The 23,939-nt window shown below is 48.2% G+C and overlaps 1 protein-coding gene across 2 annotated transcripts in view; it reads left to right on the top strand.

The window, feature by feature from the left end:
* Positions 1–19,766, top strand: part of SLC41A3 (solute carrier family 41 member 3) — a 34,136-nt gene extending 14,370 nt beyond the window's left edge. For both annotated transcript variants that reach the window (XM_065407898.1, XM_065407899.1), the window contains exons 3-10: positions 1,029–1,100; positions 2,007–2,151; positions 8,815–8,961; positions 12,557–12,701; positions 13,150–13,229; positions 16,621–16,755; positions 17,740–17,888; positions 19,581–19,766. In XM_065407898.1, the coding sequence (XP_065263970.1) occupies positions 1,029–1,100; positions 2,007–2,151; positions 8,815–8,961; positions 12,557–12,701; positions 13,150–13,229; positions 16,621–16,755; positions 17,740–17,888; positions 19,581–19,766 (1,059 nt within the window). The remainder of the gene's footprint in view (positions 1–1,028; positions 1,101–2,006; positions 2,152–8,814; positions 8,962–12,556; positions 12,702–13,149; positions 13,230–16,620; positions 16,756–17,739; positions 17,889–19,580) is intronic.
* The last annotated feature ends 4,173 nt before the right edge of the window (positions 19,767–23,939 follow it).

Below are 23,939 nucleotides of genomic sequence, written 5' to 3'. Positions count from 1 at the left end.
AGCTGTCCCAGCAGACCAGCGTGTGGATGTTCCTAAGTCCCCCAAGGCTTCTTGGGACCTTCAGTAGCTTCTGCAACTCATGGCATGATCTAGCCCCTCTGGCAGCAGCGTGACCTGTCCTTTAGGAGTCCTTTTGTTGCTTTGGGGTATGACCCTACTGCAGGTCTGCCCCTAAGACAGGCCAGGCCACAAAACCGTTTGTAAGGAATGAATAGTAACAAATGGCCCAGCTGTGCTCCGTGTGCGAGGTGACAGGTTTTCTCTGCTGAGTCTGACGTGGGTTGGACTGGAATCTGAGTAGCCTGACAATGGAAGAGACTATTTGGCATCTATAGCCTGTTCCTTCCACGAGTCTTATTCTGAAGGGTGTTTTTTTTCCCTTGTAGGAAGAAGGCTGTGGGTTGTTGTTTTTTTTTATTGTGTCATTTCTCTTCAGTTTGCACAGCACAATCACCCCAGTGGTTTCCATCAGCAGCACCAGTAGAGATGGTCCCAGATGGTTATGGGCTCTGTCAAAGGCCACAGTCAGCCTCCCGTATCTGGAAGAAGTGGCTAAACCATGTGGCTTTTCTGAGCGTATTCCTGTCCCTTGGCAGCCCTGAGCGCCTGACGCTGTACATCAGCGTTTTAAAGGCAGGCGCCTGAGCTGCGAGCCTGGAATTTGCACACTCGTCTGTAGCGCCTGCAGAGCTTGCACGGGGATGTGGGCGCACACGCGTGGGATCGGCTCCTGCAGACACGGTGCACGCAGCTCAGGTCCCTGCCTTTGAAAGTCTGGCCCAGCGTGTCTGCTGATATCCTACCCCCCCCTGCAAGAGACAAGAGCTGAACTCTGCTGCCCTTCAGAGGCTAGGGCAGGGGGATTCTCATTAATGAGAAAGGGGGAAGTGAGGAAGACTGGGGACACTGGCTAGCATCTGTCATCATGCTGACTTTAGCTTGCTCTCTCCTAGAGGGTCCAAGTGAAACCCTCTTGCTGCCAGTGCCACAGGAGCAGCAGGCCTTTCACTTTCTCTCTTGATTTCCAGGCTAACACGGGACAGATGGATGATACCCAGGAACAGTGGAAAATGGCCACCTGCAATTTAGCCCTGATTCAGGTAAGCCGCTCCATCTGGAGCTGGGAAAGGCTCCTTTCTTTTGCTAAACTGCCTTCTCAGGCTGTTCAGTCTCGGGAATTCGTACTGGGGTGGAGTGTGGAGCTCACGTCTCCTGCCAGCTGTGTCAGAAATTTATTGTTAGTGGCACAGAATCCGTCCCTATGAAAAACCTATTGATTCTCGGAGTGATGTGTTAAAATCCAGCAGTTAACCTAGAGGTTGTATGTGGTGGATCAGGGGATGTGCTTCTGTGCTGGTGGCATTTGTACTACACTATGCCTCTGCAACCCTTCCTCGTCTCCTCTCACAGCGATCAGTGGCACTTCTGCAGATGGGGAGTCCACAGCTGATGGGTAAATGCCATGACATCTGGACTTTTCAGGCCTCTGTAAGGGTTTTAAATACTTGGTTGGGATTTCTGAACCTGCATCCCATGGAGCCTTTACAGGAGGGCCCCTAAATATCGTAACAAATCTGGGGTCACCTATCACTTCATAATTATGCTGCCTACCCAAAACTTCATTGCAACAGCAAGGACAGAACTCAGAGCCTCCTGCTTCAAAAGCACAGGCCCTTTTTACTTAATCTAAAGGAGAATCTCCATTAACCATATAAGGCATATGACACACTGTGGATCCTGTAGAGGGCAATGGAGCACATACACTCTAGCCAGCTCATTACGTTCTATAGTGAGTGTTCTGATGGAATTGGGATTTTCTCTTAGAGGAAATCAGCTGGAGTTTGGCTTTCAGGGGTGCAGTTTCCTGAATGTGGGGTGGAATGATCCCCACGTCTTATTAGTGCCATGCTGGTGGTGATGAAGGGGATCGCAGTCTCCTGTGTTATGTGTTCAGCGTCACTGACCCCACAGGGAACACTGCCTACCAGCTGATTTTTGCCCAACAGGTACAGGCCACTGTAGTGGGGCTGCTGGCTGCCATAGCTGCTGTCATCCTGGGAGCGATCTCAAAGGGGCACGTGGAGCTGAATCAGGCCGCAGTGCTCTGTGCGAGCAGCGTGACAACAGCATTCATAGCTGCACTCTCCCTAGGTGAGTCTCGTTAATCCCACCACACCCGGTAACTTGAGCCAGTGAGAAACCACCTTTCCATGCACACCTGCTCTCCATGAACTGTTTGCTCCTTTCTCATCTGGGACAATGTTCAGTAGCTGACGTGAAACGATTTTGGGGTCTTGGTGGAACTTCCAGTGGACAGGTAGCCACATCCCCAAAACATTACTGGATTATTGAAATCACCACCACAAACTGACACCTAGGGTGGCCAAGGACTGAATGCACTGTAGAGAGAGCGCTCCCCTGGCACCTCTAGTTAGGGGACGAGGCATGCTGGTGTGATGGGGGGAGCTTGCCCTGCTTCATCCACGCTGTACCTGTGCTGTGGAGAGAAGACTTCAGTCTCCAGGGAAAGTCCAAAAACCTCCTCATCAGCCTCCTCCTGGCACTGGCCAAGGCGGTGCCATCCGTCAGTCCAAGAGAAGGACGTTGGATGTGACTTTGGGGCCTTTTTTGGGTTCCTTATTCATGCACACATCTGCGCAGAATTCTCAAGGGCGGTGTCTACTGACTCCTTGAATGCCTTCTTGGAGCTGTGGGTGTTGTCTGTGCTCCTCCTCTCCATGTCCCTTTAAATCCCTTGTTTTGTGCCTGTGTCCTGCACCCCCGTCCCTGTTTGTTCATTTTTGTCATAGAATCATAGAATATCAGGGTTGGAAGGGACCTCAGGAGGTCATCTAGTCCAACCCCCTGCTCAAAGCAGGACCAATTCCCAACTAAATCATCCCAGCCAGGGCTTTGTCAAGCCGGGCCTTAAAAACCTCCAAGGAAGGAGATTCCACCACCTCCCTAGGTAAAGCATTCCAGTGCTTCACCACCCTCCTAGTGAAATAGTGTTTCCTAATATCCAACCTAGACCTCTCCCACTGCAACTTGAGACCATTGCTCCTTGTTCTGTCATCTGCCACCACTGAGAACAGCCGATCTCCATCCTCTTTGGAACCCCCCCTCAGGTAGTTGAAAGCAGCTATCAAATCCCCCCTCATTCTTCTCTTCTGGAGACTAAACAATCCCAGTTCCCTCAGCCTCTCCTCATAAGTCATGTGCTCCAGACCCCTAATCATTTTTGTTGCCCTCCGCTGGACTCTTTCCAATATTTCCACATCCTTCTTGTAGTGTGGGGCCCAAAACTGGACACAGTACTCCAGATGAGGCCTCACCAATGTCGCATAAAGGGGAACGATCACGTCCCTCGATCTGCTGGCAATTCCCCTACTTATACAGCCCAAAATGTCATTAGCCTGCTTGGCAACAAGAGCACACTGTTGACTCATATCCAGCTTCTCGTCCACTGTGACCCCTAGGTCCTTTTCTGCAGAACTGCTACCTAGCCATTCGGTCCCTAGTCTGTAGCAGTGCATAGGATTCTTCCGTCCTAAGTGCAGGACTCTGCACTTGTCCTTGTTGAACCTCATCAGGTTTCTTTTGGCCCAATCCTCCAATTTGTCTAGGTCCCTGTGTATCTGATCCCTACCCTCCAGCGTATCTACCACGCCTCCCAGTTTAGTGTCATCTGCAAACTTGCTGAGAGTGCAGTCCACACCATCCTCCAGATCATTAATAAAGATATTAAACAAAACCGGCCCCAGGACCGACCCTTGGGGCACTCCGCTTGAAACCGGCTGCCAACTAGACATGGAGCCATTGATCACTACCCGTTGAGCCCGACGATCTAGCCAGCTTTCTATCCACCTTACAGTCCATTCATCCAGCCCATACTTCTTTAACTTGGTGGCAAGAATACTGTGGGAGACCGTATCAAAAGCTTTGCTAAAGTCAAGGAATAACACATCCACTGCTTTCCCCTCATCCACAGAGCCAGTTATCTCCTCATAGAAGGCAATTAGGTTAGTCAGGCATGACTTCCCCTTGGTGAATCCATGCTGACTGTTCCTGATCACTTTCCTCTCCTCTAAGTGTTTCATAATTGATTTCTTGAGGACCTGCTCCATGATTTTTCCAGGGACTGAGGTGAGGCTGACTGGCCTGTAGTTCCCCGGATCCTCCTCCTTCCCTTTTTTAAAGATGGGCGCTACATTAGCCTTTTTCCAGTCATCCGGGACCTCCCCTGATCGCCATGAGTTTTCAAAGATGATTGCCAATGGCTCCGCAATCACATCCGCCAACTCCTTTAGCACCCTCGGATGCAGCGCATCCGGCCCCATGGATTTGTGCTCATCCAGTTTTTCTAAATAGTCCCGAACCACTTCTTTCTCCACGGAGGGCTGGTCACCTCCTCCCCATACTGTGCTGCCCAGTCCAGCAGTCTGGGAGCTGACCTTGTTTGTGAAGACAGAGGCAAAAAAAGCATTGAGTACGTTAGCTTTTTCCACATCCTCTGTCACTAGGTTGCCTCCCTCATTCAGTAAGGGGCCCACACTTTCCTTGACTTTCTTCTTGTTGCTAACATACCTGAAGAAACCCTTCTTGTTACTCTTAACATCTCTTGCTAGCTGCAACTCCAAGTGCGATTTGGCCTTCCTGATTTCACTCTTGCATGCCTGAGCGATATTTTTATACTCCTCCCTGGTCATTTGTCCAATCTTCCACTTCTTGTAAGCTTCTTTTTTGCGTTTAAGGTCAGCAAGGATTTCACTGTTTAGCCAAGCTGGTCGCCTGCCATATTTACTATTCTTTCTACACGTCAGGATGGTTTGTTCCTGCAACCACAATAAGGATTCTTTAAAATACAGCCAGCTCTCCTGGACCCCTTTGCCCTTCATGTTATTCTCCCAGGGGATCCTGCCCATCTGTTCCCTGAGGGAGTCAAAGTCTGCTTTTCTGAAGTCCAGGGTCCGTATTCTGCTGCTCTCCTTTCTTCCTTGTGTCAGGATCCTGAACTTGACCATCTCATGGTCACTGCCTCCCAGGTTCCCATTCACTTTTGCTTCCCCTACTAATTCTTCCCTGTTTGTGAGCAGCAGGTCAAGAAAAGCTCTGCCCCTAGTTGGTTCCTCCAGCACTTGCACCAGGAAATTGTCCCCTACACTTTCCAAAAACTTCCTGGATTTTCTGTGCACCGCTGTATTGCTCTCCCAGCAGATATCAGGGTGATTAAAGTCTCCCATGAGAACCAGGGCCTGCGATCTAGCAACTTCTGTTAGTTGCCGGAAGAACGCCTCGTCCACCTCATCCCCCTGGTCTGGTGGTCTATAGCAGACTCCGACCACGACATCACCCTTGTTGCTCACACTTCTCAACTTTATCCAGAGACTCTCAGGTTTTTCTGCAGTTTCATACCGGAGCTCTGAGCAGTCATACTCCTCTCTTACATACAATGCAACTCCCCCACCTTTTCTGCCCTGCCTGTCCTTCCTGAACAGTTTATATCCATCCATGACAGTACTCCAGTCATGTGAGTTATCCCACCAAGTCTCTGTTATTCCAATCGCATCATAGTTCCCTGACTGTGCCAGGACTTCCAGTTCTCCCTGCTTGTTTCCCAGGCTTCTTGCATTTGTGTATAGGCACTTAAGATAACTCATCGATCGTCCCTCTTTCTCAGTATGAGACAGGAGTCCTCCCCTCTTGCGCTCTCCTGCTCTTGCTTCCTCCCAGGATCCCATTTCCCATTGTCCCCCATGATCTGTTGATTTCTGGGTTCTGTGGCCTCTGCCGCTCCCAAAGGGTGGGCCATTCATTTGCTCTGCCCCCAGTGCCAGTCCTCAAACATCTGGCACCATCCATCTACTGTAAACTCACACACACATTTGTTTTAAAGAAAGAAAAGAAATTCATTGTGTTCCCAGTGCTTTGAAAGTTCAGACACTCTTCCCCCACTGGGATTCTCTTCAGACCAGTTAGGGCTGGGGCTCACTCCCGCTGCAGGGCAGCACCAAGGGGTGCTCTACGTTAAAAGCACCATCCTTCAGAGGAGCCCCTTCCTGTCTCTCCCTGTTGGCCAATCCATATATCATTTTGAAGGCCCCAGGGAAGATCTTTGAGCAGGTCCAAAGCCCGGTGTTCCATCCAACCAGTAATGCAATTCACTGATTGACACATAAAAGTGGCCATCCAAAAGCTCTGGTGCTCCATCTTGCAGTAAGATAGCCTGTAACACTCGGAGCTGAGTGTGAGTGCAGAGTGGGTATTGTAATCACCTTGCTGCCAGGACGTGTGGTAAAGTTGGTCCCACACCGTGCAAAATGCCCTGGGTTATCTGAAGTATAAAGGGTACTGTACGTCTACGCACACTGCTCTTTTACAGCATCTCTCTCACACACACACTTCTCTCTAGGAGCATGCCGATCTAGGGAAATATGGTATGCTTTTGACAAGGGATGGGGACTGGCTGTCAGAGCTGTCCCTTTCCTCATGGAAGGTCATGGGTAGATTAGTATGATCGAGTGTTTAAAGCCTGGAGCTGGGAGTCAGCACTCTTGAGTTCTATTCCTGGCTGCATCTCTGACTGACTCACTTTTGGAACTTGGACAAATCACTTCACTTCTCTTATCTGTGAGATGAAGATAATCAGAGCTGAGTTCTTGGCAGGCCGTTCCACAATGATGTCATTGTAAGGAGGGGAGTACTTGTGGCACCTTAGAGACTAACAAATTTATTAGAGCATAAGCTTTCGTGGGCTACAGCCCACTTGCAGACTAACACGGCTGCTACTCTGAAACCTGTCATTGTAAGGAGGGTCCGGTTAAACGGTAGAGTAGGAATTCACACATCTGCCACAAGAGGGTAGCACGACATCCTTATTAGAGAGTGAGTGGGCAGCAATGTGTTGTGTATCTAGGGTTACCAACCCTCCAGGATTGTCCTGGAGACTCCAGGAATTAAAGATTAACCTTTAATTAAAGATTATGTCATGTGACGAAACCTCCAGGAATATGTCCAACTAAAATTGGCAACCCTATGCAGCAGCCCTGCACACATGGAGTCTTCTAAGAAAAAGAGGACAAGTCAGAGAATACAGATGTACCCAGGCCAGAGTCCAAGAACAACGGAGGTGCTTGTGCTGAGGAGCACTAGACAAGTTCTCAGAAGTTTATATAAACCTCACAGCTTTTATTAACCTCTGTTCCCCCAAAGATCTGACTGGATGTAAAAAGGAAGGATTTTGCTGACACACCTTCAGCTAATGTTAGGGTCTTTCCTAGCTACGGTGGCAAGTTGCTGTTGTGTGGACATGTGCGCTTAAGGAAACAGGTCGTGTTTGTACGTCGAAGGGGAGCCAGGTGATTTGTGTCATGGGGAGAAGGCGTAGTGGGTGGGTGGGTGCTTTTTGGGGGAGCATTGTGTGCGCTTGTTAGAGGGGAGGGGCTAGCGCGTGCATGTGTGTGAGCTGTTGTCTGGGGGGGCGGTGTTCGGAAGAGTGGAGTATGTTCCAGGCACGCATGGAGACTCAGCACTCGCAGGCCTTTGTAAGCAGACACACGTTTCTGAGCCAGAGAGTTTTCTCCTTTCCTGGCCTGCATCCCCAACACCATGCCATCAGCGGTTAGCATTGTGCCTGGGGTGGGGGCAGAGGACAGAATGCCATGGGAAGCTCTAAGGACATTTGATCTGGGCTTGTTTTGGAGGCTGGAGATCAGCTACTGCCCTAAACAGTCAGAAAACACTGGAGTCAGGATGGTAAATGTGTCTGTCAGTTGACTTGCCCACGGATAAGAGTTTTGTCTGATCTCTGCCAAGGTCTCGTTTTCTCAAGTAAAGTGAAATGAACTATTGTTGCTGCTGTGACTCTCCGAAGCGTTTTGCTGCGCTCTGTTCCGGTTGGGGCTGCTGGAGCAGGGCGCTCTCTTGTTCTCAGAGTCTGACGCTCACCTGGCCTTTGGTGTTTAGTTTTGGTCTCACCAGCTTATATTAATAAGCCAAAATTCCACCCTCGCTAACCAGCCAGAGACTGTGCCCCAGATCCTGAACTACAGCTGAATTTTGCTTAGCACACCTCAGGATGGGGGTGTGTACGTGGCTAGGTGCTGCTTTTATACCCCCTTGATCCTGAAGTGCCCAGCTTCCAGGCCCATTGTAAATTAGAGCAGCCCAGAGAGCTGTGGTCCCCAAGCGGCTGTTCTGGCAGCCAGGGATCGCTGGGGGAAACGGATGCCCAGCCAAGACCCTTACGCTGGGGACAGGGAGCTGGCTTATGACCTGCAGTGGCAGCCCCATGCCACTTGGGGTTTAAAAAGCAAGTAAAAAAAAATCTGAATAATACAGAATACTGTTCTGGAAAATGCCTTTGTGCTGTGGAATCTAGATGTGACCCCAGAGAACGGCACCACTCTAGTCCCCTGCTTCTGCTGCCTGGTCTTGAGTACCCATTGTGTGCATATCTATGAATGTGCATTGTTCCCGGTCCCACTTCAAGCCAGTAGAGACTATCGGACAGGGATGAAAGCATCTGCATTTGGGCCATTCAGTGGCATCTGCACTGAGCTGTGGTGTTTGCTTTGCTGTGTATGGGCCCGTGGAAGAGCTGTGTTCTTCAGTACAGTGAGAACCCTGGGCCCGTTTCCTGAGTGCAACCAAACTCCACTTGGTGCAACATCCAAGTATGGGCAAAAGCAACTTTAAGCCACCATGGGCCATCCCGGAACCAGGGCAGCCCTTGGCACAGTGTGGAGCAGTGGTGCCAACACAACAAACAGCATCATCCTCTGAGTCTGAACCCCTGGTCTGTGTCTCCCCTAGGTCTGGTGATGATCGGCGTGATCATTGGTGCGAGGAAGGTGGGGATAAATCCAGACAACGTCGCCACGCCCATAGCAGCGAGCCTTGGAGATTTGATAACCCTTTCTCTGCTAGCAGGAATCAGCAGCACCCTCTTTAAATACATAGGTAAGGTACATAGCAGAGGCCTTGCGGCTCAGCTGTCGGGGAAGCCTCCTGATAGGGAGAGCTGTTCAGTTGTGGAAGGGAAGCATCTACATTCCTGGGAATGTTAAAGCTAGACTGGACACAGCATTACAACAGGGAGTGGTCTCGTAGGCCGTGGAAGTAGAGATGGAAAAGGCTTTGTGGGTAAGTCCTATGACTGTCCAGTTTATTGTAAGGGTTTTGGGACCATTCAGTGGATAATGTGGTTAGAGCAGAAGACCGGGATTCTGTCACTAACTCATTGCAACACTGGCCAAGTCACTTATGCTCTCTTTGCCTTTGCACCCCCACGTGTAAATGGGAATAATAATGCTCCCCACCTCATAAAACTATTGCGAGACTTAGCTGATGTCTCAGATCCTGTGGGAGCACAATGCATTATCATCATCTTGGAATGGGGGAGAAAATATATTCTCCTAAGAGACCCACTCTAGGCCGGTGCTGTGACTGCTGTGTTAACCATGCCCTGGGGGCAGTGATGTAGCCAGCTTCTAAGGGGAGGGGGAGCAAACATAAAAAAGGCGCCCGCCCTGGCTCCTCCTCTGGCCACGCCCCCTTGGCTCCTCCTCCGGCCGCTCCGCCCCCCCCCCCTTGGCTCCTCCTCCGGCCACCCCGCCCCTCCCCCCCCATGGCTCCTCCTGCCGTGCCGAGCCACCCCCGTGCCCCCCCCCCCACTCCTCCAGCTGCGGCTGCCAGCCCCCCATGGCTGCCGGCCATGCTGCGGGCCTCCAGCCTGTGCCCCCCTCCCCTGCTCGTCTGGCTGCGGCTGCTGGCTGCGCTGCGGGCCGCATGCCGCGCCCCCCCCCCCACCGCTCCTCTGGCCGCGGCTGCGGGCCATGTTGCGGGCCGCATGCCGTCCCCCCCCCCCCCCCCCCCCGATCCTCCGGCCGCGGCTGTTGGGCCGCGCTGCGGGCCGCATGCCGCGCCCTCACCCCCCCCGCCCTCCCCCCGCTCCTCCGGCTGCTTTTGGAAAGACGGGGGAAGCGGCTGCTTCCCCTGCACCCCGCTAGCTATGCTACTGTCTGGGGGTATGTCTACACAGCAGCTAGACACCCGTGGCTGATCCATGCCTGCCAACTCGGGCTCGCGGGGCTCGGGCCGCGTGGCCATTTCACTGCTGTGTAGACGTCTGGGCTCAGACTTGCCCAGGCTCTAGGACCCTGCAAGATGGGAGGGAGTCTACACAGCAATGAAACAGCCCCACAGCCCGATCTTTGCAAGCCTGAGTCGGCTGGCCCGGGCCAGCCACAGGTTTTTCTTTGCTGTGTAGACATAATCCTAGAGGCGACAAATTGGCTAAAAGCCTTGGCACCTGAACTGCTTCTCCTACATGATCCTGGAAAATGCACAGTACATTTTTGGAGCAGGGGATAAATGTGATTTATGCTTTAATTGATGTTTGAAAATTACTAAGCAAAGTACCATGGGCCTGACCTAGAAAGAGAGAACGTTCAGGGTTGGGTTGTTTTAAAAAATAAAAAGTTTGTAACAACTAAACCCAAAGTTTCACTGAAAACTGAGAGCAGAAATGGTGAGCGAGACAGCTGTTTCCTATTACAATAATTTATTCCACATGCTTACAAATAGGGAAACAATTGAATCCATATCCCAGAGACAGAGAGGCTGGGGGAGGTCCAATAGTCATTTTGTTCTAGTTCTCCTATACTTCAGAAATGTATTTATTCAGTGTGCAGTTTCCCAAGATGCCCTGGCATCTGCCTACACAAAACTGGCTTGGCCTTCAACATCTCCACCTCCAGTAATATCTCTCAGGGACTGCATTATGGTATGTGTTATCACCTTATTCCATAGTGTACAAATACAGTAATGAGAGGCCGTGAAATTTAGGGGACTATCATTGCAGACAAGTAGTCCGGCTGGAGAGGACATAAATTCTGGTGGAGTTTTATTCAGCAGTGCTCTGGCAGGGGATTGGTTACATTGCGTCAGTCACTAGTGTGACATCACCCAATTGGTGGGTTTTCATAATTCCCAGTTTTCCAAAGTCTTCTGTATTTCAATGGAGGTGAGAGGAAAGTAGGACAGGACGTGTGACCCTGCCTTGATCACAGAGAAATATATTCCCTTAAGGATACTGATAAATCCTAGAAGGCCCAGAATGTTACATGCCTTTGAAAGTTACATTTTCCCCCTGAGGTGTAATGCTCTCGTTTCAGTAGAGTGTTTTATAATCTTTTAAAATCAACGTGTCTCCTTCCAGTTCTAAATACTTCGGGGCTGATTACACCACCCTTCCTCGCACTGAGTAGTATTTCACTCAACAAGTAATAATCAGTGGACTGCTTGCTGAGTAAGATACTACTCCTAGGAAGGGTGACCGAACTGGTTCCAAAGGCCTGACACAAAGATTCTAAAGGGAATCATTACAGTGGGCGTTGGATCGTACGTTATAGATGTTAACATTCTGTATGTGTGGGGTTTAAAAATAAGCTAATCGCCAAATGCCCAAAAGAGCAAGGGGATATTTAGCATCTGACTCGGTTGGATGTCCCATCGTGCGTCTTTGCTTCCTGTCCTGGCTAGCTTGAGGGGATGCTGTGCGCTGTTAAACAGCTGCCATTTGCACCCCAGAAGAGGCTGCATTTCAGTGGTGGGTGAAGTGCACTGTGATAAGTACCTCCCTGTGTAAAAAAGCTTTCATAATGATAAGATATTACTCTACGAAAGTTAATGCTGCTGTCTTACATTTCTAACCTAAGGCCCTGACAATATCTTCGGAAAAATGCACGTATCGAGCTTGCTTTATATATCAGAATACCTGCAAAAAATGTGTTGCAGCAGGCCCAGCTTTGGACTTGATACAGAGAGCAGATGGAGAGCCCTGTAGACAAATTATTAGCATATCAAAAGGCCTGGCACAAGCCCCGTTGCTTGAAGGTGTTTCTGGTGCTTAGTCATGTTTGTTTTCTTGTAGGGCAGCATTTTTTAAGTACCATTCGCTTCTGAAGGTCGTTTCAAGGTTATGCTGCTGGCAAAGGGAAATGTGGCTAATAGAAATGAACGTAAACCAGCAAGTAAAAATCCTGCCCCTCAGCTGTCTGATGTATGGAGCATCAGAAAACAGCAGTTGTCCAACTAGTCTACTGCCCTGGCATCAACAATAGCCAGTGCTAGATGGGTCAGAGGAAGGGGTGAGATGCCCCCTCATATCTATCTATGGCATAACTTGCCCATAGGAAAAGTTTCTTCTTAGCCCCAGCGAGTTATTGGTTGACTTATCCCTGAAATAAAAGGGTTTATATCCCATATACATTTCTATCCAATCTAATGAAACGGCGTGGACATCCTGATTCATTTAGCTACCTAACTTGATTTGAATCCTCCTAATCTCTTGGCCTCAGTACTGTCCTGTGCCATTGAGTTTCACAGGTGAATTATGGACTGTGGGGGAAAACATGAAGACTTCAGTCCCAAGCACTGCTTCCTTTCTTTCAGTCAGTCAGAATGTAATGGTGGTGTCCTGTCAGATTTTACAATCTTATGGAGTTGGAGACATGTAAATCGCATTTAACTTTGAATTTCTTTTCCATGCCAGATGTGAAATACCTTTCGCCTCTGATCTGCGCTGTGTTTGTTATCATGATTCCTCTTTGGGTTGCTATTGCCAAGCAAAGTCCGTCTATTGCTGAAGTCCTGAAGTCTGGATGGCAGCCGGTGATTGTTGCAATGAGCATCAGCAGGTAAACCTAGGAACCACCCTTCCCACTCTCCACCCTGCGAAGATCTTTCTTTCTCTTTCAGGGATAACAGTCAACCTAATCCGAGGTCCAGGACAGTGTCCCAAAAAAAAAAAATTCTGCCTGTCTGAGATTCCAGTGATAATTTATAGTCACATGGTTTTAAATTCTCTGGTCTCAAGACCTGTCATTGTTAGAGACACTTTGATGGACCAATGTCTTCCATAAAACATACACATCTGCTGCATAGTCAAATGCAACCTGTATAACTGTCATGATTATTGGTATTGTGGTAGCACTTAGGAACGCCAGTCGTGGCTCAGAACCCCATTGCGCTAGGTGCTGTACTAACACAGAACAGAAAGGACAGTTAGTCCTTGTCTCAGTCTCTGTATTCTGCACCTGGACAGATGATCGGTAATAAGCTTTCATTTTGTGTCATTTTTAACAGCATTGGTGGGCTGATCTTGGACAAAACTGTAACTGACCCGAACTTTGAAGGAATGGCGGTTTTTACACCCGTGATTAATGGTAGGTTGAGGGGGGGGGTTATGTTTTTGTCCTTTCACCCCCAGAGGGCTGGGTTACACGCCAGCTCATGTTACCAAAGAACATGGTGGTCTCGTTTGGGTTTTTCTTTATCCACATCACACATTGCAGCACAATTGGCAGTTTCAGGCTATGTCTGCAGTGCAGTCAGAGGTGTGATTGCAGCTTGTGTAGACATAACCAGACTAGCTGTAATGCTAGTGTGGCTAAAAATAGCAGTGAAGATGCAGTGGCATGGGCTGTACAAGTCCAGAACCCTGGGTATGTACTCGTGCTCCTAGCCTGCGCTGGGGTCTGTGCCAATCACTGCTCTTTTGAGCCATGCTAGGTAGGTTAAAACTAGTGCGAGTATGCCAAACTGAGCTGCAGTCGTACCTCTGATTGCAGTGTAGACATGCCCTCAGATTGGGAGAGGCTCTGGAGTGGAATAGCAGGAGGTACTGCAGGTCAGGACTGCAGGTGTGACTGAGGTGGCAGAGCTGTGTGGAGGAAGCCTGCATAACCCCAGCCTACTACATCTGGGGGTTGCTGTAAGTCTGTCTACACCACAATTAGACACCTGCGACTGGCCATGGCAGCTGACTTGGGCTCGTGGGGCTCGACTAAGGGGCTGTTTAATTGCAGTGTAGACATTTGGGCTCAGGTTGGAGTCCAGGCTCTGGGTCCCTGTGAGGTGGGAGGGTCCCAGGGCTTGGGCTGCAGCCTTAGCCCGAACATCTACACTGCAATTAAACAGCCCCTTAGTTGAGCCCCAAGAGCCCAAGTCAGCTGGCACAGGGGCAGCTGTGGGTTTTTAATTGCACTGTGGGCATACCCTGAGCTTCATGAGCATTAAATCACTGCAAAAATATCACCATAAAACCCATTTCCTTCCAATCCCAAATCGACATTCTGAGCTGTGCAATCAGTCCAAGCTTCTGATACACGTTGATGATCAAGATTAGCCCACTGTGGAAACAACCCGGGCTTTTGGATTGATTTGTTTCTGATATAATGTTTAATGCAAGTCAGGCTCGTTCTAGAGGAAACCAGCATTCATTAAGAAATTACAGCGTTGTTCCATCTGCAAAGCATTTTGTCATCTAGCGGCTCTTTAAGCTGCAGTGATTCTAACACCCACAAGATGTCTTGCTAAACCTGTCTACCTGCATTGTAAGCCCAGGGTTCGAACTTAGGCTCAAGCCTAACCCCCCTTCAGACTACACACAAATCGCACTGACCCAGGTCCCATGACCTCACGGGGGTGGCGGGTCCAAGCCTGAGTCAAGCTGGGACCCAGGGTTCAAACCCTGTTGCTTTGCAGTGCAGATGCTGCCCCACTGGACTTGTGCTTTGGGAGTCCACCAAAAGTATTCCACTGTCCCATGGGCCAACTTTCTTTGTCCGTTGGACAGTCAAGTTTGATGGACAATCAGCTTTTCCCACGCTACACAAAGCGGCCATCTTTTGGGAGGGTGCTAGGAAGTTTGGGGGCTTGCCTACACTTACTGGGGAATCAACGCTGTGGCGATCGATGCAATGGTTGTCGATTTTAGTAGGTCTAGTAAAGACCCGCTAAATCGACCGCAGCTCACTCTCCCGTCAACTCCTGTACTCCACCGGAACGAGAAGAGTAACCGTCGACATAGCGTAGTGTGGACCCCCTGGTAAGTAGATCTAAGCTACGTGAACTTGAGTTACGCTACTAACGTAACTCAAATTGTGTAGCTTAGATCAACTTTCCCACATAGTGTAGACAAGGCCTGGGATATGGGTGGTTGGACTCAGGGCTGCATAATGCAGTGTAGATGTTGGAGCTCCAGGCTGGGACCCAGGTTCAGCAATTCCTAACCTGGGGTTACAAATGAGTGTAGACGTTCAAGCCCTAGATTAACAAACCCGGGGTCTGCTAACTCAGGTTCTATTAACTCTGATCTTACTTTGCAGTGTAGATGCACCCTTTATGACAAACCTTTTCCAGTGCTATCAGCCAAAAAGCTATATTAGGAAATCAAATCAAAGCTATTCCATTGATCAGAGTTCATAAAAGCTAACACAGACTGCTAATTCAGAGCGAAAATTTATTGTCTCAAATTCATCTGCAGAATTAAGCGTGCCCCTGTTTTTTGCACTCCCTGTTTGCATGGGCAAAGGTGCCCATGAACAGTTTGAGGGTTCCCTTTCGGGGAGTCAGTTTGCAAATATCACCCTTTCGGTCATATTATTGTTGGGTCAAGTCCTGAAGACTTTACTTGGTTTTAATTCTGGCAAATTTCACCTTCACCTTTCACCTTGTGGAACTCCTTGCCTGAGGAGGTTGTGAAGGCTAGGACTATAATATGGTTTAAAAGAGAACTGGATAAATTCATGGAGGTTAAGTCCACTAATGGCTATTAGCCAGGATGGGTAAGGAATGGTGTCCTCCACCCTCTGACAAACAGAGGCTAGGATGGATGGCAGGAGAGAGATCACTTGATCATTACCTGTTAGGTGCCCCAGAGGGAGTGAACCTGGCATTGGCCACTGTCGGTAGACAGGATACTGGGCTAGATGGACCTTTGGCCTGACCCAGTACGGCCGTTCTTATGCTCTTATGTTCAGAGAGAGAGAGAGAGTGCCTGAGAAAAGAAACAAGTAAAGGCTGCAGGATTTAGCTCATTATTATTTTATCCAGTGCATCCCATTCCCTCCACCACGCACATGTACATATAGACCCATAGGCAATGCAGGATTGCTCCCTAGAATATAGTCAGTGGTCTAATGGAGAATGTAGCTGTTATTTCATGTTTGCCAGAATTAAACAATTGGGAAGGAACTAATTGCCTTTTAATTAACCAACATGGTTAGGGCTGATTCATTCTCATCTGATGCTTTCTCACTTAATAAGTGTGTCAGGTGCCTCCAAATGAACAGGATGATCACTGTCTGTTTCACTTGTGATTTAAACAATAAAGTCTCTCTAGCTGAGTCCCTCCGAGAAGCAGAACTGAGAGCAGCAGCTGCCTTTGCACCAGCTGTTTGCACCATGTGTTCCCCAGAGATCAGTTCATGCCGGCTGGACTTACATCATCGCTGGAGATCATGCAATGTTTGACTTGTCATAGCAAGCAGAAGGTCCAGGGGAGATGTTTTATATAAAACCACCAAAAAGAGACATTCATCTGAACTTTCCTCTTGCTGTGATTTTTGTGTGTTCCTAGCATGTGAATAAAACAGCACCACAATGACACATGGGTTTGGGTTGATCTTTCCTTAACCACCACTCCCACTGCGCATCTGAGCAGATGCAGGTTGGCCAACCTTCTGCTAAGTCCCTAGAGACCAATGCATCGTGTGTGCTTCTTGCTGCCACTAGGAGAGAGGCTTATGGGATTGTTGCATTTTGCACTTGCAGGTGTTGGTGGGAATCTGGTAGCCATCCAAGCCAGCCGCATCTCCACATTCCTGCACTTCTGGAGCACGCCTGGAGTCCTGCCCTACAAGATGAGGCAGAACTGGCCCAATCCATGCACTACGTTCTTCACGTCAGGTAGACAATGAACTCCAGGTGTGCACATTGCAAAACCCATCAGTCCAGCAAGAGCGCTCTTTGTCACCCTGGCTGGCTAAGGACCGAATGGGTTGTGGCGAGTGAGCTCCTCTTCCTTCTGTAGAGTGGAACCTCCAGGGCAGGGCTGAGGTACCTTGGCAAGGGGCAGGTTGAGGGAAGCTTGTTCCTACTGCCCGTGCTGTACTTGCTCCGTGAGTGGACAGGGAACATTGGCCTCCGGAGTATCTGTCACTGGCAACAAATCATTTGAAAAGAAACTTCAAATTCACTCTCCTGGAGAGTCGCCCATTGTAACTGGGGCCATCCTAGATACCCCAGTGCATGAATTAGCAGACTGTAGCACATAGTAGGGCCGATTCTGATCTCGCTGATGCTGGGAAAATCAGGGCAATGGAGATGCACTGGCACAAGCAAAATCCGAATCTGGTCTATTACTTTTAGAGGACTGGCTCATGTTGCTTTTCCGCTGGAAGTTTGTGCGCTGATGATAGGGCAGAGTCAGAGCTAGGAAAGTGGATCACAGTGATTCATAGCAGGAGCTGAGTGGGGACCGGAGCTGCGTAGGACAGCTGAATGGAACAGCTGTGGGAAGCGAAGCAAGAGGATCAGGAGAGAATCATGGAGCTGAGTATGTACGTAGAACATGGTTTTATTATGAGGTTAATGCCAGAAAAAGCTGCAGGGGGCAGTCCCAGAAATACTTCATATGGTGATAGGAGTGGGATCCAGAGGGATGGATAAAACAAGTAGATAGTTACTCATAATCCCTAATGTTATATTAAGGAACTGAATATCATTCAGAAAGGAGTTGTCAACAGTCCATGTCTCTCTCCTACTCCCCTGGCAGTGGTATTTAACATCCACAAATATGTCTGTGGTCACTGAAAGATGTACAGCTTTATGCTGCTTTCCCCCTCAAGCAATAACCGCTCTGGTTCATTTTAATACATGTGTTCTCTGCAGGGGTGAATTCCAAGTCAGCCCGCGTCCTGTTCCTGCTGGTTATCCCCGGACACCTGGTGTTCCTGTACACCATTCGCCTCCTGCAGGGCGGGCACACAGCCATCACCTTCACTTTTGTGATGTTTTATCTGACTGCTGCTTTGCTGCAGGTAATAACAAGAGCCCGGCTGAGCTGAGGGTGAATCTATCAGCCAGCAATGAAAATCCCAATCGCTGTCCCTTAGTCCCTGTCACTTCCCACTGCCACCCTCACCCAGTCTCCATAATCCCAGGAATTATTAGTGGCAGGAGCATCCCTGTGCCAGATGTTGGCTACATCGTAGAGGCTCATGTAGTTCTCTTTGTCCCACTGCAGCAGTAATAGAATATATTTAGTGGGCAAATAACTATCTCTAGTTTGTTTGCTCCCCCTCTCCCCCGATATTGCTGGTCATCACAGCCAAAGGGGAGTGAGCAGATTTTGTGCTAGGCTGGTTAAATATCCATGATAATTCTGCAAGGCTGATTTCACATGCCAAAGTGGAAATCTGTGGGGTGGGGGAACTGGACTTTGTGGGTCAGAGCTACATTCAGCAAGGAGAAAACCCAGCACCAAGAGGCCTGAGATGGCGAGAGGTCCCACATTCAAAAATAACAGCCACACATAAACCTCAGACCCCCAGTTCGATTGGTTCTGCCTTTGACCCTTTATTCTTTCACTGTTCTGCCTTCCCCACCCCCGCACTCCATTGTCTTACTCACAGACACGTCGCTGTCACTTACACTCACTGATGCTCTTGGTTCATTCACCCTTTTAAATGAGCCATTCTACAAGTTCATTACCTTGCAGGGTAAAAGATTTTGTTCCTCTTTTTGCTTCCCTTTACAATCAGGCTTGCAGCTGTGTGTGAATTCTTTGCCCGTGTGAACAGTTGGCTTGGCCTTGCCATCCTCAGCCTGTGTTTATATGACCCACAACCCTGGCACCACAGTTGAAGTTGTTTATAATAAAAAAAAAAAAAAAAAAAAGTTCTGCATATGCACCATGGCAAAACCACTCCCACAGTCAGAGCCAAATATGAAAATACATGCAATAAATTACAGCACCCGTAACACAACCTCAGCAACATCACAGCTGATTTCTAGGGGACCCAGTAGAGAAGAAAACACTAGGCTTGTCCTCTTTTTAGTTGCATTATGATCTATGAAGACTAGGAAATAATGCGGGGGGAGGGAATTTGTGCTTGGTATTTTTTCTGCTTGGTTTATTCCCTTTAGAAATGCACAGTCTTGTGGTCCATGATGTGCTGAGATGTCCCTCGGAGGACTGAGAGATACGGAGTGGGAGAACTCTCTCAATATTTAATTGAATTAAAAAGGCAGTCTTTAATCTTTAACAAAAGCTTTTCCTCCAGCTGGTTATCGGGATCTTGAGTTAAATGTGAATGAAAAACAGAAAAAAATCACACAGATTTTTAAGTAATCTAGATAAAAAAATCACTTCTCTTTTCAATGGCTCAGGGTTCACTTGCTTGGTATCTTCGATGTGATAAAAACCTACTAGTTCTCCAGTTGACCAGGGAGACTGCCAAGAAAAACGAGGCAGACAAGACCTGAATTGCTAATGTAAAAGAGAAGCATAAAACCTCTGCCTACAGAAGTTACCTTCTACGGGTTGGCTGATTGTTTTTCCCTACATTTTTTTAGGCCCAATCCTGCTCACAGTTACATCTCCCATTGTCTTAATTGGCGGCAGGAACTCCATCCCTCCATCACAATGACTGTATTCTAGCAATAGGTACTGTATCCCTGCTGCATGCCTGTCACTCACTGACAGCTGGGTCTGTCTTCTCTCTGGGCAGGTGGGAATCCTGCTCTACATGGCTGATCTAATTGTGCGACTGGTGTGGAGGAAGGCCCTGGATCCAGACAACTTCTCCATCCCCTACCTCACTGCCCTGGGCGACCTCCTAGGCACGGGATTCCTGGCACTTTGCTTCCGCTTGGTTTGGCTCGTCAATGGGACTGAGATGAAACTGGGAAACTAACAGGACATCTGCTGCAGCATTGGCCCATTGCTGCTCCACCAAGCAAGTCTTTCAGTATGGTGCTTTAACATGGTCCAACAAGGTCGTTAGAGACTACGTCTCAGACTAAGTCTTTAAACTGAATGGGTCTGCTATCCTTGCCCACCCTATTGACCACTGCAGTGCCTTACAGCTGTCGAGTTCAGATCAAAAGAAGCAGAACCTGTCTGGACTTATCCAGCTTTGAAAGCGATCTAGCCATCTTAAAACCGTATACTCTGTCCATGTGTGCATCTAGAAAACCAGGGGTTAAGGAACACAGGTCATATCTTGGGTAATCTGCATTTTGATTGGCTTAAAAATGTATGACTGTAACCACCTGGTAAGTAGGAGACTAATGCACACCCCATTGAAGTCAATGGGAGTCTTTCCATTGTCTTCAGTTAGTCTTTGGATCAGATCCTAGATGAGGATGTTGCAATGTCTCTGATCAGCAGTTAGAGCCCAAGTAATATTTTCTTGCCCCCTCCCTCCCCACCACATCCCCGGCGGGGGAGAATCAATAAGGACCTTAAAATTCTCTCTCCATAATTTCTGTATTCAGGGTCTCAAAGAGCATGTTCCCCATTGGATTGCAACTCACTGAAAAATCATCCAGGGCAGGGCCTGCCTAAACAAACATCTCTAACTGACAAGGTGGATTATTCTTTGTTTGACAGTTTAAGGAACATCTGTTCAGTAGTTTTTATGGTTTATCGAAACACACAAATAAAATTTAAACCATTTCATAGTTTGGGGCGGGTTATTGCCATTCTTTTGTTGCTGCTAATCACTGTTTATTGGCACTGGACTAAGGAACTGTTAGAGCACTAGCACCTAGTACTGCATAGTCTGGACCCTTCACAGCTTGGGCCACATTTCAGCTAGGATACATAATCCAGCCACCCCTTTAAAAAAATACCATATAGCATAGAAATGTAGGACAGGGTGGGACCTTTAGAGGGCCTCTAGTCCAGCCCCCCATGCTGAGGCAGGACTAAGTAAACCTAGACCATCCGTGGCAGGTGTTTGTCCAACCTATTCTAAAAGCGTCCACTAGGTCACACTGTTGGTGGTTGTTGTTTTCTATAGAAGTCTTTGGTTGGTCGTGTTCCCCAGCCCTAAGAGAGGAAGTGTGGAACAGCGGTTAAGGGCACTAGCTTGGGAGTCTAAAAACCACAGTTCAGTTCCTTACTCTGCTACAGCCCTCCTCTGTGACCTTAGGCAAATTATGTGGGGCCAGATTTTTAAAGAAATGTAGGCACCCAAAGATGCAGGTAGGCAGCCAAGGGGATTTTCAGAAGTGCCTAGGTGCTTTGTCTGCGAGACATTTAACGGATGCAGCAGCTGGAAAGATTGCAAACTGAGTTTCAGTGGCTTAAAGATTGAATCAAACGCTAAACTTCTGATCTGTCTTTTGAGCACCCTAAAGTTTTAGACTGAGATTTTTCAAAGGAGCTTATGAGAATTAGGCAACCAGCTCCATTGAATATGAACAGATTTGGGTGCCTAACTCAGTTAGGCCCTGTTGCACATCCCAGCCTTAGTACTGCCTGGATCTTCCTATGACAGACCATTATAAAGAAAGATATTTGCAAAATGCAGATCCCAGTTTAGCTTGTGAACACCCCTAAAATCCTGGGCTGTTCAGTTCTGCGGTACTGCTTGAGGCCATGTTCTGTCTGAAAACATAGCTCCGGTGACCCCCTTTTCATTCACAACTGTAAGTGCTGCAGCCCAGGTTGAATGGCACGTTAGCTTCCTGGATGGTTGCATTTCAGCATTCACGTCACATTGCCCTCTAATCACAGCCCTTTATGCGTTATCTAACCATCTGCGTGAAGTCAGCACAATTCAGTTTCAACCACGAGCGGACGTGTGGTAATTGCAGCAGCGTAGACAGGAAGACGGGTTACTTGCATTCAAATTATCCTGAGCAATTACAGATGTGTGGGGAAGGGGGCGCCGTGAAGTCTAGGAGTTTGCAGAGCTGAAGCCTATAACCAATTATTTTTAAGAAGTGACTGTGATGCTGGCTTGAGAGCCCCTACAGAACAAAGTCCTCTCACCACAGAACAGGTACAGCCTGGGCAGCAGCCGGGCAAACTTCCCGTGCAGACTGTCTAAGGACTCCCAAGTTGTTTTTGCTAGCTTCTTCCTAGTGTGTTAGCACAGTCCAGCAGGGCAAAAAAGAACCTACAGGTGGGATCCTAATGAGAAATCTTTCCCTGTTTTAAGAGGAGCACTAAATAGGTGGTTGCTCCCATCATCCGACCCTACAGCAGTTTTCCCTACAGATAGTCACCTGGGGAAATTCACGCTGGTGCAAAGGGCCAGCACAAGCCTACTGCACCCCTGTTGAGGACTTATTTGGTGCTGGCTCTCTGCACGGGGTTGAATTTTACCCCTAGTGACTGTGGGCCAGTAACTCTCCTGATTTATGATTCCCAGTAAATGACACATGGTCGCTCTTAGAATTTAGAAGAGTGAATTATTGCTTTAATTTTTTTTATTTAACAATATTTCTTAATGACCAGCTTTTTCTGATTGTAAATATTGACAGTGTCCTTGGGCTGGAACATGTAATCAGTCCCAGCTGTGTCCTATTTATGTAAAATGGGCATGATTGTCAAGCAAATGTTATACCTTTTGGCTGGCGTGTTTTTGTGCAGGAGGGTTTGGCAATCCCAGATGTGTCTCGGTGGCTGAGGCCAGTATGCCTGGGACCTAAATGGCACTGGTAGAGGGGCTGCTCGCTAAGGTCTGGCTGTACTGAAACTCTTGCTGTTTGGCCAAGCAGCAAAATAATTCTGTTGCTGTATTGGAAGGAACAGTTAGGACTTAAAAGTGGTTCTTTTCTATCCTCCAGAGATATGATATAACACAGCAGTTCTCAAACTGTTGAGCAGGACCCCAAAGTGGGTTGTGACCCCATTTTAATGGAGTCGCCAGGGCCAGCGTTAGACTCAACGGGGCCCAGGGCTGAAGCTGAAGCCCAAGGGCTTCAGCCCAGGGCAGCAGGGCTCTGGTTCTGGCTCTGCTCCTCCACGCCCCCGCCTGGGGTCATTTAGTCATTTTTATTGTCAGAAGGGGGTTGCGGTGCAATGAAGTTTGAGAACCGCTGAAAACAGGAGAAAATGGTTTCTGTACAAGGGGCTTTTTAAAGTGCATATTAAAGGGACATTTATTTGTCCTCTAAACCTGTTTTCTCTCTCTCTCTCTCTCTATATATATATCAGACCTTATTTCAAAAGAGCCTCTATAACAAGACTTAAGCTTTAGTGCTAAGGCAGCAGGTAAGTAGACTGATGTGCATGTGACCAAATTTGAAAATGGGCCTCAATGCGGGGCAAATACAAGCAAGTCCCTTTGTGATACAGACCTGATCTCGGTGCTAAATTCTTAACTCATTTCTGGGATTTATCACTGGCAGAGGTCCTGATTCTCTGTATCTTGCTCTTTGTGTTGTCTTTCAGATCTGTGCAAAGTGGATTTTCTACCATTCTGCGGTGGTAGCGTTTTTTGCAACGATATTATAATACAAAGCTTAGTGCAGTGGGGAAACAAGCCCCAAAAACGCAGACCTGCAACTGTTCCAGGCATAAAAATCCCCTTGGCTTAAGTGGAAGTTCTTTGCCTAGAGCACTGGGACTTCTGGGTCCCAGAACTAGGAGTAACTCCATGAAAAGCCATGTGAGCCTGCATTTAGATGAATCTAGTATCCAATTTTAAAAGGCGGAAGGGGGAGAGTCCACTTTTCTCTCAATTTTTAAGCCTTTCTTGTAAGTACAGTGAAAAACACGGATTGCCTCGGGCAGGGATAGAATGAGCTTTTTCCAATAAAGGAATGTGAAAGGCACTTCTATCTTAGTAGCAAATGCCCAGTTCACTTTCGAGAGTCATTTTTGCTATGATACCAGCATGTTGTAAACTGACCAAAACCCAGCACTCAGAGCACCAGTTCAAACCTTCCTTCAGCCATTACTAACAGTAATAATGAGAGTTAACCCGTCACTCAGCCTCAAAACCCCACCCCTGGAAGCTAAGCATATAGTTGGCTGACTGAAGAGAAGCTCTACATTCAACCTGAATCACATTTCTCTGCCTGGATGTAAGGTGATAGCCTTTGAGCCCCGTTTCCAAGCAATTCCAGAG

This window comes from Emys orbicularis, chromosome 7 (assembly GCF_028017835.1).
Source record: "Emys orbicularis isolate rEmyOrb1 chromosome 7, rEmyOrb1.hap1, whole genome shotgun sequence".
Taxonomy (NCBI): domain Eukaryota; kingdom Metazoa; phylum Chordata; order Testudines; family Emydidae; genus Emys; species Emys orbicularis.
This window is presented reverse-complemented; position numbering and strand designations above follow the sequence as displayed.